Source organism: Anser anser, assembly GCF_964211835.1.
Source record: "Anser anser genome assembly, chromosome: 13".
In the NCBI taxonomy this organism is placed as follows: Eukaryota; Metazoa; Chordata; class Aves; order Anseriformes; family Anatidae; genus Anser; species Anser anser.
Window position 1 is genome coordinate 6,837,284 of NC_139734.1, and position 17,514 is coordinate 6,854,797.

At 45.4% G+C, this 17,514-nt stretch overlaps 1 protein-coding gene across 2 annotated transcripts in view; it reads right to left on the minus strand.

Annotated features, from left to right (window-relative positions):
• LOC310880778 (uncharacterized protein) overlaps positions 1 to 17,514 on the minus strand; it is a 27,382-nt gene continuing 9,868 nt past the window's right edge. For both annotated transcript variants that reach the window (XM_083797106.1, XM_083797105.1), the window contains exons 7-16: positions 16,338 to 16,468; positions 15,414 to 15,538; positions 14,357 to 14,462; positions 12,718 to 12,916; positions 11,001 to 11,027; positions 8,423 to 8,480; positions 7,775 to 7,830; positions 6,232 to 6,430; positions 4,115 to 4,273; positions 1 to 1,573 (exon numbers count right to left, since the gene is read on the minus strand). In XM_083797106.1, coding sequence (XP_083653232.1) covers positions 1,441 to 1,573; positions 4,115 to 4,273; positions 6,232 to 6,430; positions 7,775 to 7,830; positions 8,423 to 8,480; positions 11,001 to 11,027; positions 12,718 to 12,916; positions 14,357 to 14,462; positions 15,414 to 15,538; positions 16,338 to 16,468 — 1,193 coding nt within the window. In that variant the 3' untranslated portion in view covers positions 1 to 1,440. The remainder of the gene's footprint in view (positions 1,574 to 4,114; positions 4,274 to 6,231; positions 6,431 to 7,774; positions 7,831 to 8,422; positions 8,481 to 11,000; positions 11,028 to 12,717; positions 12,917 to 14,356; positions 14,463 to 15,413; positions 15,539 to 16,337; positions 16,469 to 17,514) is intronic.

Consider the following 17,514-nt stretch of genomic DNA (forward strand, 5'->3'; position numbering starts at 1 on the left):
AAAAAAAAAACCCCACACTTTATTCTTCTCCCCATAGGTTTTGCAGTTAATGACTCACCAAATGCACCGTCATAGCATATAAACTGTTATCATAGTGCTGTACCAGCTCAAGTCTCTACAATTTTAAGCTTCATGTGATACTTAGACTTGCAAGATTACAATACAAAAAAATATGTAAAGTTTCAGAACCACGTTATTTTAGGGCAAGGATTTAAGACAGTTTGAAATATCAAGTCAAAATAGTGGAAGATACTTAAAATGGGACACTTGTGGACTCACAAAAACAGTATTCTGTAGTCTGCAGCATTCTGTGTAAGTACTAGACATACCAAAACCCCTCAAAATTATTTTGTTCTTCCCACCCAGAAATACCTGTTTCCACCCTGCTCAACCAATACTAAGTCCAAGCAAACTCTGGAATTTGACTGAATTTATTTTGAGATCTATGGGGGAAGGAATGCATTGCACAGGAGTGTTGGTGACATCCAAATAGAAATAAGCCAACCCCATCAGGGCAAAATGCTAGATGGAACTTCACGTTCTCTAGTGTGCTAGATTATTCAGCTCAACCCTTAGTCGGGAAAAAACAAACAAACAAAAAAGTTAGTCAAAACTAATTAAAGAGAAACTCGTGCTCTTACTATGGGTCCTCCATTGATTTTCCACTTATGGGTGTAACACATGGTAGAACTACATTTGTAACGGATTAAAACAAAAACAAAAAAACCCCCTAGGTTCAAAGTCTTTACATAGCCGGTGTAAACACACCTAACAGTTTCTCAAAGCTATCAGACCAAAGCAAGATCTCGTGACCCACCAGTAAAAGCAGTTTTCTCACATGCTGCCCATCTGGCCATGGAGAAATGAGAAGATATTTTTGTAACTCTAAAGAAATGTATTTGGGGATGAGACTTTTCACTACTAGGAACCAGACTCTAAGCTGGCTCTCAGGATCTAACTCACACTTTTCTTTGGACAATAAATTTCAAGTTGCAGTTACTGTCCTATTTTTAAAGGAAAAAGGAATGATGGTCACAAAAGAAACAAAAACAAAACAAAACAAAAAAACCAACAACAACCTATTACCTAAATGCGTTAGTTTCAGCTGAAGCCATCTTCCATCAGAAACCATAGGATCTGATACAACAAAGTTCTCCCTAAGGATGTTTATGAGTAGAGTAGCTCAGTGCTTTATATACTAGTACTGCTGTATTTTGTCTTGTATCAAAAAAACACAAAAAAAAATTAAAAAAACAATGTAAGTTTAAGTTTAACTGCACATGCAGCTTCAACTCTCAAACCACTGTGACATGCTTCACTGCTCACCCAGAGTCAGTTTCCCTTCCCTTGGGAAATAAAGAAAGGAACCAAAAAAAAAACAGAACAAAAAATCACCAATGCCACGCTGGTTCAAAAGGAGCAAATCCCTCCTGAGGGCTGTTACTCCTTGGCATCCTGCTCCTCTCCCTCCTGGGCACCGTCTTCGCTGGCCTCCTTCTCCTCCTTGCTACGCTTGTTCTTTTTGTGCTTGTGACGCCGGTGACTCTCCCCCTCCTCGCTCTCATGTTGCTTGCTGTGGTGGGGAGGAAAGGGGAGAGGAAAGAGCCATCAGAGTCTGCCTCAGCACTGCTCCGCCACAGAACAGGCCCAAGCACACCGACTCCACAGCACGGGCAGGGACAGAGGGCTTTGATCTAGAATAAACATCAGCATCAGAAATGCTGAGGGCACCATGGTGCCAGGGAAAGGCTTTCTGGTTTCTTTGGGTCGATCTGATACTGCGTGCAGCTGAACCGAGGGCAGGTAATGCAAACTGCTTGAGGTGGCTGCTTTACACCACATGCTGCATCAGCACATGATGCAGGCAGGCAGCACACTGGACAGACTGCTGTCAGTATCATTTCTGGGTAGTGTTTTATTTATTTATTTAACATAAACATCTCTGTGCCCTTCCCAATCCCAAGGGAGCTCTAATAACCTGGCCACATCACAGGCTTCACTATAAAGCACTGACGCTGCTCCGAGAAGGAAGAGTCCTAGACCTGAGAGGTGTTTGGAAGCTTTCACTCTTCTGAGCGTCCGGGGGAAATCCCTGGACCAGAAGCAAGAAGTGGATCAGTGCGGCTGGAAAAATGTGGATATCCTTATGGGAGGGCAGATCCTGCTTCCACTTCTGCTGCCTCATAAATGACCTTGCACTTCACTACCGTGACACTTTAAAACTCCTCAACCAGCACAGTTTGCTGGATAACTGCGGACGTTTATACAGGATTTCTGGGAGAAATCCCAGCCAGAAGTTACTCTGACTCAGCCGTACGTGCCTGTGAGCCTTGTCCCAGTGACCACGGCCAGGTGCACCGTAGGCACAGCACACCCGACACAACCCACACGTGCACAGACCAGTGTCTGCCTCCCACCCCTGGAACTGGACAGGTGGGAGCTCCGGCTTTGCCCGCTCTGGTTCTTGGTCCCTCAAGGGAGGAGATTGCTGCTGTTTTGCAAGCATGCAACTATTTCTGCTCACAGGTTTAAAACCAAGTGAGCTCTCTGGAGTTGGTGTGAAGGTTGCAGAATTAAAACAGAGGACAGAGTACAAGAAAAAGCAGATTAAATTTGTCCCAAGAAGACATACTGTCATACAGTATGGACATAGCTCCATGTGGGGACAGTCTCAAGTGCAGAGACACATCCTTCCTGCAGCTGGGATACCAGGTTAGTAGCAGACACCTAACTGGCTGAACCACTGAAGCTCTGGCTGAAAAGCTTCTGGCTGCAAGTAATTTTCTGACTTGTTCAATAAGTGGTTTCACAGTCATTAAAAAAACAAGAGGCTGTTGCCTCTTCTCCAACTCATCTTCAGCCACCTCGTGGAGAGCAATGTGGCAGTGGTTTATGCTTGAACAATGTGACTGTCCTTTAATATTTAAACAAGCATCAGTGGTTTCCTTCAGACTCTTCAATCTGCAGTAAGCTGGGAACTACACTGAAACCCTTCCATCCACCTGCAAACGCCTTAAACAGGCTCAAATCACCTTGAAGTGTCTCAAACAGGGACTCTGACATGCACTGGGAGTGGGCTTAAGCAAAAAGTATTCCTCCATTTGCTTTGGCAAACACTTCTCATCCTACCACTTTGAACAAGACAGAAAGCGTCTGCATGTGGTTTAAGACGCAAAGGAAAAGTTACCTCATTTCCAATTTAGTGCAGCAGCCCAGTTCTGCAAATCAAACTCTCAGATTCTGACACCACTTTGGTGAATTCCATTCTGCTTATGCAGTCAGATAACACTAGATTTTAATTCTGAGTACAGGAAGCTGAGAAACAACCCTTAAAGCTATTGCCCTGTTTGGCTGGTATCAGTTCAGCTTCCATTTGTTTTCTCTTTAATTTTAATTATACTCCTGGCCTTTCTTTCCATCACTGTTTCCAACTTTTTAGCAATCTGTCTCTTCTTGAAAACCTATGCATCTCCTTAAGGATGAGAACAGCCTTTTGCCTCCAGTCACTGTGTAGGAGTTTTTCTGATACTAATTTCAAAAAAAGGTAATTACTTACAGAGCTGACATAAATTTCTTCTAGAAGAAGAAAGTTGAAGCACCAAAAAAATTGAGCAAGTCTGCTCAAGTCACTACCAGGACATAAACTGACATAGCAACTGAGCATCACCTCAGACTGGAGCCCAGACCTCTTCTCTTCAGCAAAAGAACACATAATACCAAAAACTGATGCTTCCGCTGGGGTTTTGCACTTCACTTTGTATACACGTTCTTAACACCAGGAAGAACGAAGCAGTTGTGATGTGATGTCTAGCACAGACTAACTTCTCCTTTGTGACACACTGCTGCATTTTTGTTGGCAGTGATTTGACATCCTGCCAGCTGCCTTACTGAAAACACCAAGAAATCCTCTCCCTACGATGGGCAGCTCTGCTTTCTGCTCAGGTACACGCCCGAGAGCAGTTCCTCTGCCTGGGCACTACGTCTCGGGGCTTTAGCAGGTCACAGGAAGCCAGGACGACCCAGGGCCCCAGTTCACTCCAAGAACATCAAGCTTCTTGTCTGCTGCTAATGTGTGCTCCCATTAACAGGCCGGTTCTCCCTTGGTGGCTCTTACCGCCTTGAAGACTTATGCTTGCTGCTTTCCTCTTTGTCCCTGTGCCTGCGCTCCCGGTGCCGATCCTCCCGCTCCCGGCTGCGATCTCGACTCCGGCGGTAGTCGCGCTCGAAGTCATAGCTGCGCTCTCGGCTGTAGTAGCGGTATCGTTCGTCATCACTTAAGGAGAAAAAGGAGAAGTGAGGCAGGGGCACGAGCAGAACCCCACCCTCACCAACAATATCTGTCACTTCTTACTCTGTCAAGAGGCAGAGGTATTTGTGATGCTCCCGAAAAAACCTGCAGTGATAACCCTCTGCTGCTTATTGATCCCAAGCTAAACCCAGCCCCGATTTCCAGCCCCAGTAAAGTAACATTCTCTGATTGCCTGTTACACAGCCCATACACCCAAACACCCACACGTCGTGGATTTCTTCTAGCCTTCGAAGGCTGACAGTTTACAAAGTGTGCTCTCTGGATTTGCCAAGGGAGTACCTCAACAGCAGGCATGCAGCCAACATCTCGGGGATTTTGCCCTAGCAATCCTGCTGGAGTATGTCCAAGGCAGCCAGCTACCTTGTTCAAAACCAACAGAAACACGTTCCTCTTACCATTCTGCCTCCCCTGGTGCTGGATTTTACCTCGCAACACTATTGTTCCAGATAGTCTAACTCACACAAAGGAATTACATGTTAGGAGACTTTTTTTTTCCCCCCATGAGTTTAAAAGCTCAAATTGCACATACTGCAATTGTGAATGTCACCGACACGGTCCTTCTGCCTACACCTTTCTGCTCAAGGCACCTCATTCAATCACTGGTGGGCATGATGCACCCCAAATTCAGATACATCCCACGCTCCCTTTCCCCCTACATTCACTGTCCCTTTTCCCTATTCAAATTTTGAAAGCTGAAATTTGAAGGGTTAACAGGTCCCACTATGGGAAATAATATTCAGACTCCGAGGGAAAGGAAGTCTGAAGCATCATTCTAAGACTCGTGGAAACAAGCCAGACAAATAAATGTCCATTATAATCATCTGAGAATCCAAATGACTCTACTGAGCACAGCTACTTGCCCGGCTTGGCAAGCATGATCTCGGAGGCCAGCATGCTCGAAAGCACCCAGAAATGCTAACAATGTGCTCAGGAGTGCTGATCGCAGGGCTTGGCTGCAGCATGAACCCACTCAGGAAGTGTAGGAGTCTGAGCTCCTCAAACTGCAGTAAGTTTGTCTTCAGCTCTGTTCCTCCCCGCTCCCTCCCACAGTGCCCACGAGCTTAAAAGAAAGGAAAAAGTTAGGAAAACGTTGCCCTGTTTGCTCACCCCAGAGGCCTGGGAGTTCCCTAAGCAGGCAGCGCCCTTTTGCCAGGAATGCGCATTCTGATCGTGTTTTGAATGACTATTGGCATTTCTGAGCCCGAAGCCTGCAAAACACTGACGCTGCTTGTGACAGAACTACCATGAGCAGCCTGGGGCAGAGCACACAAAGTGATGGGTTTAGGAAGTGTCGTCGCAGTCCAGCCTTCACATTAGCTCTCTAGATCAACACTGGGAGGCTAAAAGCCTCCCCTCCTAAGTGCTCGCAGCGCTGCTGTCGCCTGGGATCCCGTCAGCTCCCAGCAAGGCGGCGGTCTCCTGCACTCTGCTCAGAAGCGCCTGGTCTCCTGAAGGATTTACATTTCGTGGCTGACTCCTGGTGAATGGCACTCCTTGCCCTGAAAGCCTTCACAGGAGAGCTGAGCAAAGCATGGCTGCTTTTCCCTTTGATCTGACAGTTATATTTAGGAGACAAGAAGCAGCAGCGTCTATGGCCAATGTTTCACACCGAGCTGAGAAATACCGAGTAAACAGAGAGGGGCTATTTCATTCACTGGACTCACATTACAGGTGGGAGAGCAAGCATAACTGGTTCTGCTGGGTTAAACAACACCAAAAAAAGACACAAGAGATCAGACAGTGACACTGGCTCCTAGTTCTGGCCTCGAGTTATTGATCCGAAGCATCTCTTTGCCAGACAACTCAGAAAATTGAACATATAATCCCATTCCTTGACCAAACACCACCTTGTGCTGCAGTGCAAGGCCAGAGCTCCCCACGGGGTCGCTGTGAGCAGGGGGCTGCTGAAACCCAGCACTCACTTGTTGTATTCACTAGTGGTCGGCGTGCGGTCTCTGTCTCTCTCCCGTTCCCTCTCCCGCTCGCGTTCCCTCTCTCTCTCGCGCCTCGAGCCTGAGTACTCCCAGTGGCTGCTGCTGGAGCTGCTTGTGCCTTTGTCCACCGTTGTCACCCAGGGCGTGTGGGACGTGGAGATGGGCGGGTAGCTGATGAAACCTGAATCTGCAGCAGGAGAGCAGAACCCTTGTTTGCCTGAAGCATTAACAGCGTCCTCCCCATGCCTCCCTCTCGGCAGAGGCCCCCTGGATGTACAGCTGAATCCAAGCGATGCCCCATTCTGGGAGACAGCCACGGCCCAGCTCCCTCCAGCATACATCTCCTTTTTTACCTTCACCAGTTTGCTAAGAACATGCGAAAGCCTGAGGAAGCAAGACCAGGTATTTCGAGATGTTGCTGCAAAATCTCCCATCCCTTTCACAGCACATTAACTCAGCGCCTATGCGTCCCCATCTCTTGCTCTCTGGAGGCCCTGCTGTATAGGGCATGCTATGGGGTCTCCACCAAGAAAAACTCCAGGCCGCCCCTCCCAGACATCCTGGCTTGGAGGACAAAGGTGCCTGCAGCGCTGGGCATCCCTCTCCTGCAGGCAAGCAGCTGAGGTCAGTTGGCCCGAGGCTCCTGGCCACCCTTCCAAGGTCCTGCTTCTCAGCAGCTATCTAGGGCCAAGGCTGGGGACAGCAGCTGTGGATGAAGGATGCCACCTGACGAGCCCAGAGCCACCAGCATGTCCCCATCCACACGCTGGCCTGCTCAGCTGGACCAGGGAGGTCACAGCCCAAAGCAGCACTGGCTGACAAAAAGCTGAGCCCGTGACAGCACCTGAGGCTGCTGTTTCTGAGGAAGCCCTCGCACTGCCCACTCTTCAAACCTCCCATGGAGGAGACAGGGCGGTGAAAACGGGAGAGGACACGGGCATTGCTGGCAGGGCTGGGCACTGCTGGCAGGGCTGCGACAGGGAAGGAAATGTGCTCAAAGCCTGGCACTGCCTCTGCCATTACAAAACAAAAGGAGACAGATGCTTGCGAGTGTGTGTAGGCAGGGTGCCTGCGTGTGCCTGTAGGCAAGGAAGGAGATAAAGTGGAGGAGGAGGGCATTCAACAGCTCAGGGAGGAGATGTAAAGCTGATGGCTCTGCTTGTCCCTGAGGGCTGGGGGAAAAGGTAGAGAACATGAGTAAGCGTGAGCAAGTATGTGTGCAAACAAGTACAAGAAAACGGTGCTGAGGCACATGGGGAAGCTGCTCTGTTGCTGGGTACCTGCACTGAAAGCAGTGAGCTTACGCTTCGCATTGAACTAAAAAATTGCATTCATCTTTGCTGCAATAAGGCTAACGCTCAGCTTTCTAAACACTTCATGGTATAGTCAGGCTCTCTGTGACTTTCTAGGGACTGGGATAGTTTGGGGCACAAGCAGTTCTCAAATCAACAAAAGCATGATGTCCACGAGGCTAAGTAAAGCCTGAACAAAGAGAGAAGCAGTGTGACTCTTCGTTGTCTTGGGTGCTCACCTGCAGAGTTGTAGCCAAATGGAGGAGGCTGCCTGTTATTGTAGCTGGCTGGCTGGCTTTGGAGAGAGAGAAAGCGATGCAAGTTACTCACATCAGCAACCCCTTGGCTGAACTGCCCACAGGTATGCCTGTGCTGCAAGTTCACCCCATTTTTTGTGAAGTCCTGTGGAACATCCTCATGGGAAACCCATGGTTCAGTGAAACTGTTTCACTTTGCACTGTAAATTCTCAGCAACACATACAGGTACAGTGCTTTGTCACCGCTTCTGAAACTGTTTTAACTCAACTGCTTGCGCTGCTTCACCCCTCCCTTCTGTTAATCAGGCACAGAATGCTTCCTGGGAACAACCAGGGCCGACAAAGTACCTGGAGATTCTTTTACAGAAAACATCTGGGCAAACATAGCACGTTACCAACTACTCTGCGCTACCCTACATTTTACTGACTCCTTCCCGTGTCATTAACATGACAAATCAGGGCAAGCTAGCATAATCCATCAGCACCTTGCACGGAGGTTCCCCATGGACTCATCTCCTACCCCAGCCCAAGACTAGGCTAAGAATTACCAACACGGAGTTTACATCTATCTCTCATCGCTCCTCACTACGGAGATGCTGTACCAACGGCTCACCCCAGGTGTGGTCTTACCCATCCAGCGTCGGAATGAGGAGAGCTGGTGGTGGCGCCAGAGGAGGCGGGAACAGCCCTAGACACAGCACAGAAACGTAAGTCATCACAACCTTACTTCAGGGAACAAAACTACATTGCTGTTTACAGTTAAATGCAGTTAAAGCACTTTTTTTTTTTTTTTTTTTACTTCAAACAAAGCCCTGTTTGAAATGTAGTATTTTTCCTTCAGGGTCATATCTCCTACCAAAATTAAAGCTCTGCAGCTGTGCTAGTTCTGTAGGGCTACCAAAAGAAAAACAGACAAAAACCTACCTTCTATTTTGGCTTATTCATCATAAACATAAGATTAATTAAAGCATAAAATTAACCCCTACAGCCCTGTTGAAAACAGAAAAATGTGTTTTTGGGGGATGCAGACATGTTGCAACGACAGCAAAATTTTATTGCTCAACTGATTAAAATGAATGAAATGTTGTGAAAGTGGCACAGAAATCACCCATTTTTGTTTTTAAAGAAAGCCAAATTCCTAAGAACATACATACTTAAAAATCATAAGACGACAGCACCAACAAGGCAGAGATTGTTGGCTAAAAGGTCTGACACTTAAAAATGGGCCCAATTTCAAACACATGAGGATTTTAAATCCAGACTCACTAGACAGTTTCTTCAGAAAGGAGAGTTAAGCGCAAGTCTACAGAGGTCACTTGTAGGAGTGACATAAGCCTCGGAAGCCAGACTCCTATCCTTCAGACTGATTTGAAAGTGAGAAGGACATGCTGAGTGCTCCTAAGGGAACTTCTTAAACTTCTGTCCTTAACTGTAAGCAAACATGATTTTTATGGGCCTTTACCAATGCCAACAGAAGTAGGCTAACCCACCCATAGGCCTGATTTTGCATAAAAATTTCTCTGTTTACCATTAAACAACAACAACAAAAGAGCACACTGTACCGATGTAAAAGATAGGAGTCATCTGACTGACTGCAGTCCTTTAGTTAAAGCTGGCAGCTCCAGGCTCGTTTTCAAGTCAACAGAGCCAGCACACCTGATGAAACTTTGGGACAATTCGTCACCTCTTTCTGTAACCCTCTAAAATGGGTGAGGAGAACCCCTCCCTAGAAGAGGGTCTCACTGCCAGCAGAAGTAGCCTGAAGTCTCGAATTCATCTAGTGGGTATCTATGCTGCAAACACACCGAAGGACTCATCTTGCCCTTAGATGCTTGTTTTTTTCTTTTTTAAGAAAGATCTTCCAATAAAATACAATGCCTAGAGCATTTCAATCACCCTTGCTCACCAAGCACAAGTACTTCAAAGTGCTACTGTTATAATAGCTAGCTCTAATGGTGGTGGATCACCATCATTATAATAATTAGCAGGTACTCCCTCTCTTCTCCCTTTCCAACCCAGTTACCTGAACTGTCAGTTCTTTGCAGCAGCCTAGTCATTTCTTCTGCCTTTCTCCTCCCAAACAACTTCAATCTAAATGCACTTGACTAGCAACTGGACGCTGCAGTGTCTAGAATTAAGACCAGGATTTGCATCCAGTTTCACTGCAATAAAGCTTTCTAAATCCAAATTAACCATAAGCAGGTTCCTTTAAGTACTACGAGGAGAACCAGCTCAGAAATACTATTGTACATTGAGAGGACCATGAAGAGTGACATTTTTAACAGAAATTTCCTCAGCCTGAGGAACTGCCCAGCTGCTACAGGGTTTTCCAGATCTCTACTTGGGAAGCCCTGGGCAGAGCACGGACACAAAAACACGAACACAAAAGCTGTGCAACGAGTCCAACATGTCTGACACACAGTGAGGACAAGTATATTACGTCCAAAAATGCTTTGGGTGCAGACCTTTTGCAGGTAAATGAATCAAGCGTACAGTATAACACAGAAGCAGCGGCCTGTGGTGGCCACCAGCCTGGGACTTCCAGCTGTCCGGCACCTGGTCAGAACTACTGGTACAAACAGTTTGCTACGCAAGCTGCTAAATTTCTTTTCCCTGTACTAGGCAAAACTTCTAGTAGAAAAACAACAGTTACAATCAGACGAATCTCAGTTTTGTGGTAGCCTTGAATTAGCAGGGTTCCCAATTTATGTACGAGACCGGTTGTTACATCTCTCTATTAGCATTCATCAGCTCTACTGCACACCAGGGAGCAAAGGCTTCTGACAGAAATGGCAATTCTTCCATTCAGCTCAGCCTCACACTCCAAATTCCTATACAAAGCATCAATGTATCGAAGACTTTTGCTGTGCAAGACGTCATAACAAGACCTGAACTATTTCAAATCTAATTAGTTGGTCTTTGCCACCCAAAGTTCTCCATTTCAATTTCTGGATTGGTCTTTAGTTTAAAAAAAAAAACAAAAAAGAAAAGATAGGATTAAGAAACCCTACAGATTATTATTTAGGTGCAGAACACAAGATAAGCAGCTGGAGTTCAGTACTGCATTGGAATTTATTGGCCTTAGATTAATTGTGCTCTAAAACAGGTCTTGGTGTCATCCTATTTCATGTTACTTAATCCAACTGCTCAGCTAGGGCCATCTGTGCATGCAGAATCACGGCTGTTATTAGAGCAAGTTAACACCTACCTGGAATAGGACCGGGTGGTGGCAGACCTGTGGAAATAAACAAGCAAGCAAAAGCAGTGAGTACAACAGGAAAAGCATGTCATCTGTGTACCTCACGCTAAAGCTGAAAGCACACTTTTGAACAAGTTTCACACATTTGACCAAATAGATTGGCCAAAAAATTGGTGCAATTAAGCAGTAACTGGATTACAAACTGTCATTTTCCCAAACGACAATCTGTTTACCTTCATGTTATAGTTTTAAATGCTGCTGCCTTCATACACTGGAGAATTCCTTTTTCTAAATGTCAGCACACAAACAATTGATTTGACCTTCGGAACAAATGCAGGAGCAGGGAAGAGAACACTCTGCAGGTCTTTTTGCTTCTTTTTGTGTGCTTGTCTTTTTGCCATGTTTTAAAAAATAAAACCCATTTCTTATATGTCAATCATCACTACGTAGTGAAATCAGACACACCAGTGAACAACCAAAAGAACAAGCGAGCAATTTATCCACCTCCTGATTTCAACAATCATTCTAATGAAAGGCAGTAGGAGAAGCCACTGAGGTCCACGAGCACCTACTGCACTACCAAGCCTCAGATTAAAAGCTTTAACTGTTACTTCTTATTCCGTTATCTTCTGCATGCAGAGGCAGTGCAGAATGTAGAAGTTGCTGTGTGATGTGCTCCTGGTGACTTCTCAATAGACTGGCTGCTGCCTACAGGACCAGAGAAAGCCCAGAATGTGGTCTCTGCTTCACCCCTGATGCACCATTTAATCCAGAAGCAAACCTGAGTTATTAACGTGCACAGAAGAGGCAGTGAAACTGTTCTATAACATGGTGCTCAAGACAAGAAAATAGGAAAAAAAAAAAAAAAGCACAGAAATATTACCTCAGCTATCTCTACAGGTTTTAGCACTCAGACTGTAACTGCAGGGGCACAGGACTTACCTTCAGTGTCTCCTCAAGCTCTTAGCTTAACACAAACCCATCCCGTTATTGGTAAGGCCACGCAAACGTGCCAGTGCTGGGGACTGACCACACGCAATGGGCCAGAACCCATGCTAAAGACCTCATTTACATTGTCAATATTTTGCTGTTTAATGAAGCACCACCATAAAGTCCGCTTATAAGACACTTCTAGGAGCATCATCATGCAGCGGCAGTAGGTACAATAAAATGCACAGAAACAAAAACATACATTTTTTTTTTTGGTATTTCAAGGCATAAACCAACCAATAATTGACCTGGATTAGGAGGAAAATTCTTTGTTAGAGATGCTGTCGCAGAATTGTCAGTTCCAGCATCTTCCTTGAAGCATTTGGAATCAGTCAGAGCCAGACAGGATCCTGTACTAAACAGCCTGCTGGTCTGGCACAGGGCAGCAATTCTTGCTTTCTTAGCCTCCTCCACAGATAAACAAGAACCCATTTCTTTATCAATAAAACTAAAGGATCCATAGCACCCAAAGGCTCCTCACAGAAACAAAGCCTGGAGTTTTTTCAAGGAACAGCTGTCATTTTTTTTTTTTTTTAAATATTCAAGGGTTGAAAAATATTAAATATTTAAATGTTCAGTTGAAAAGGCAGATGGAGATGCTGAACAATGGCCAAGTCTAAGGACCTGTTACCTGACTGCCTCATAGTGTTTACTGATTAAACCCTTATTTGCTCCACGCCTGGGATGTCCTAACTTGCGGCCTCAGACTGCCACAAACTGCTGTGTGAACACATACCTGGAGGATGCAGTGGAGGTGGAACAGAAGTAACCGGTGGAGGAGGGTGGAGGAAGTGTGGTGGAGGTGGCCCAGCGAGTGGGGGCGGCGGTGGGCCTGCTGGTGGTGCAAATGGCTGTTGCTGAGGGGGCTGCTGGGGCTGCGATGGTTGCTGGGGCTGCTGTGGGGGCTGTGGCTTACTTCCGTGGTCTCCTAGAACCTTGGAAGGCAGAGGAAAGAGAAGACAGCATTTCAACCTCTTTGCTCCCACAGCTAGGGCCTCACTGTGCTGGCATAATGGGAGCATTTCACCAAAACAGGCATCATGATACCTAACAAGATCAGGCTATGCTAGACCCAGGGGTAACATCCTTTGGGGAGGAAGGAAGGTTGATCAGAGCAAGAAATATGCTTCGAAAAGTATCTTAAGCAGAACAGCAACAAGACTAGATTCAAGCTATATGCATAGCATAACTGCAAGACGGTTGAACATTTCAGTGTTACAAACACCTTTTGTTCCACTGCTGAGTGACTGAATTAATCCTCAAATGGACTTCACTCCTGCACAGGCTTCAACTTCAGAGCAGCCAGCTTTCACGGTGACATTGTAGTGCTCCCTATTGGTCATCTTTTTGTTCTGTTTTAAATCCAGTTTGTCTTTCACAAGGGCAACAAGAGGCCACATTCTGCTCAAGATTGTGCCCATGTAGGTTGGAGGAAACATGGATTCACATCTCTGACAAAAGTAGGTCACACGTGAGCTACGGTTGAAGGAATGATCAATATGCAGAGATACCAGAATGACTTGGACATGCAGGTATCAATACTTGTAGGTGAGAGCAACAACAACCATTTCCCAGCAAACTTTCTCTTAACAAACTCTTTATTGGGCCACTGTTGGTAAAAGTTGGAGAACTGACCACTAAAATTAATCAGACCACAAAAACACATGTAAAAATAGGAACAGGAATTGTGTCTAGACAGGGGAAAGGTTCTGAGAGAGAGAGAGAGAGAGAGAGAGAGAATTAGGGATGGTTAGTAGGAGAAAGGTGGTTAAGAGATAAGTTCTTGCTAAAGAAGCCTACCAGAACATGATGGACACACACTGGACATACAAGATCAGAACCAGATCCAGTCTGAAGCCCCAGGCTTTTATTTCTTTTAAGACCCAGTAACACTGGCCCACCCTAAATCTGAAGTGTGGGCTGTGTCTCATGATGCTTACTCTGAATGTTACTTCAAAGTAAAAAGAAATGCAAGCCCCATGTAGTTCCCCACTGCAGATCTAGAAATTCCAAACCAACGGTGGTGGGGCAGCAGAGTGGAAGGGGATAATCCACAGAAGAACCTTCCAGCTATGTACCCTGAGGATGAGAAAGGGAACTCGGCCCTTACCGAGGGGGAAGGCCAGTGCTTGAAAGGACAAACCCTAGCCCCTAGCAAGGTAAAGCTTTTAACAAAGAAGTTAAATCAACCCGAGGAAAGCAATACACACATACATCTCAACAGGGGTATACTACAGGTAACAGGGATATACTACCTACTGCCTTCTAGATGGAAACAGTGACAGGGGAGGTCAGGAATACATAGACGTTTGCTCAGGGTTCACCAAAAGTGCAGTAAAAATCAGAAATTTGTCAAGACAGCTCAAAACATTTACCTGAATTGGGTTTTCCTCAGAGGCATGCTTATCACGACGTCTTCCTTCTACTCTCCTAATTGTGCCTGCCTGGCCACCGATCACATCAATTGTCCCACCCAGCTTCCTGGTACAAAGCAGATGCATCTTTTTAGGCTCAAAGACATTACAAGACCAAAGGCTCTACTAACCTTGTGTCAGTACTTTCTGCTAGTTGAAATGGACAAAAATGCTGTATAGTTCAAATACCATCAGCTTCTTTACAGTGGTGTGGATTTTTGAAAGTCTAGGAGAGATGCATAACAACTGGAAAAAAACCTGGCCAATTTGATGACACTATGAACAGCAACAGAAATGCTAGGTAAGCGCTTATATGCAAACAAAACATGAAAAGCTTTAAAGCTTATACTCAAAGCATATAGTTGGTTGTCTCTCAGGCAAAGCTTTATTTGGAAAAAGGAAAGTTGGGATGCAAGAATGATTTCTGCAAGATAGGTTTGCAAAAGACATAACGTGAATAAAACAACAGAAACAGAGACCTCAAAGCCATTGCCTTCCTGGTTTCACATAGCATTTTTCTGAAGCTTTTGATTAAAAACCAAAAAAAAACAAAGAACAAAAAAACACCACCTCACAAGGTCAAAGTGATTTTCCCTGCAGAGGCTGCCAATCAAAATGACTCAATCATTTTGCTTTGTCCAGCCTTGTGGATCTTCTCATTATAGGAAGAGACAAACTAGCACGCATCTAGCAGTGTAGTGCACAGGTTCAGAAACCAATAGCGCCTCTCATCAGCTGCCAAACATGTAATTCACTTCCACTTAAAGGCAAAGATTAACATCATGGGAGTAAGAATAAGCCAACTAAGCACAAGCAGCTAGCAAGGAATGCCCTCAAAGCTGACAGATTTGCCTTTTTTTTCCTATTCCAGAGATGTGCCCCTTCAGCTGGAATACAGGTGTCCCTCCCAATATAACACCAAACTGGGGATAACCCAGGTATCTATACTTGTAGGTGGGAGGAGCAACTTCGTGAAGAACACAGTGCACCCAGGCTTTATGTCTGCGTCATCTCTTACCTATTAGGAGGAGGCCCAGCTTTCATGCGTCCTCCCACGAGAGCCAGGAAGTCTGTTTTGAATTCTGTTTTGATGATATTGTTTTCCACTTCTTTTTCAGCATTTCCTGTTCTTCCTTGCTGGACCTAGGGAAGGAAAGAAAGAACACACAGGTCAATACTTTACTTTCAACCCAACAGAGTATCAGAGATGAAATCTCACTGAAGATCTCCACCGAGAAACAATCACAGGGCTCTTGCAAATAAGAAACCTATTCTACAGTCAGAGAGGCAGACGTTTCTGTAAACTAGTTGGCTGCGACAACCTGTTGTCCGCTTTTTCCCATTAGAAGTCCAGAAGTTTAACAATCTCACGTTCTGCTTCACGTAGCCCTCAAGTCAAAACTGAAAATAGTAATACTTGCTCAGCTCATTGGTTCAAGTTCAGATTAACAACTGCTGGCCAGCTGGTGGACTTCTGCAAAGGCTGGTGTCCCAGGCAGCCAGCAAACATGAAACGCAGAACTGCAACAATCTGCACAACTGCAACAGTCAATAGCAAAACAGCCATGGATACCCAGTTTCGCTCAGACCAACCTTGAAATCATAGTTCCATCAATTCTACTCTCCTATCCACAGCATCTCCCAGCCAGACACCCCTATGGCTGGGTAGCTTCAAAGTCACGTAGGAATTCACTCCAGTCCTGCTGCTCTGGTGGTTCAAACCTGCCGGGCTGCTGGAGCTGTTTGTTCCACAGAGGAAAGATTTTTAGCACAGAAATCTAATCTTTAAAGATATATTTTTGTATTTCTCATCGCTGAAACAAACAGTGAACAGTTCAGTGTTAAACTGTCTTGTGTTGTTATACTCTCACCTCTGTGATTACAAAAACCCAGGCCCAGTTTAATTGTAGCCATGCGCAGGAATAACACATCAATCACCTACCGTGATCTTATTTTCAGTGCTGATGGGAGGAGCAGGATCCAGCCCAAGTTGAAGCCGTCGCTGCTTCTCACAATAAGCTTTCCATGTTTCTTCATTGAATCCGTAATTAAAGTAATCAGAGAGATCAGCACCTGACAAGGCAGCAGAGGTTAATATTGGGATTCTGGCAGGTCACATTCCCAAATTGTCCTTTAACATCTCAAACGAAGTTAAGAAAACAAGTCTTTATTTACAGACTACAGCTTACTCTTCACTTCATTCTGTCAGAAAGCTGCTGTGTGCCACAGCTGAGACTGCTGCATCTTGGGGTGCGAGGGGGACTACAGCCAAAACAGCAGTGGGACTACGTGGGACACAGAATACAGCATGTATGCAGGCTATTAAAAGAGATGCTTATGACCAATTATTCATCAACTGGATTTTTTCAGACTGGTTTCCTGCAATTTCTAAATGAGCTGAGTCTTAGGAGAGCACATGAACAACAATTCCAGCTACCACCATGAACATGGGATGGTGCCGCATAACCTTTTTCTTGGTGAAGCTCACCCAGCACTTTTTGCTCCTGACCAGCACTGCCCTTGGTGATCTGAGCAGAGACTGTGGGGCTCAGCCATTTGATGAAATGGGACTAAAGATTATTATTATTATTATTATTATCATCCATAGAGCTCATACTACACATGAAATTACAATTCAGTCACAATCCTATGTCCTTCCAAGATTGTTATCTTACTTTGATATTCAGTCTCCTGTAAAACGTACCATTTCAGCATGAACACTTCTGAGCAAGAGAGGTGGCCACAAACTGGGTGCCAGGAAAAGGTAGATGTAGAGGAACAAACACAGCTGCGACTGTAAGGCAGCCCTCACAGCAGGAAGCGTTATGCAGCACCTCCTAGCCCTGTTGAAGTGTCCCTCATACATCCCCCTTGCAAAGGTATTCCTAGCCAGACTGATTCTAAAAGAAACAGCCGATCCAGGAGGGCTAAGCAAAACACTTCGGGCAAGCAAAGGTTGGATCTATCCAGCGACGTTTATCTTCTCAGTAAGCCACTCTTCCTGTTGTGCCGCCCAAACATGCAAATTTCACCAACACAGACTCAGCAGCATGACATTTACATATCTATTTTATCAGCCTTTATTTCAGCCCTCTATCAGTTTTTCCACACCGTGTTTC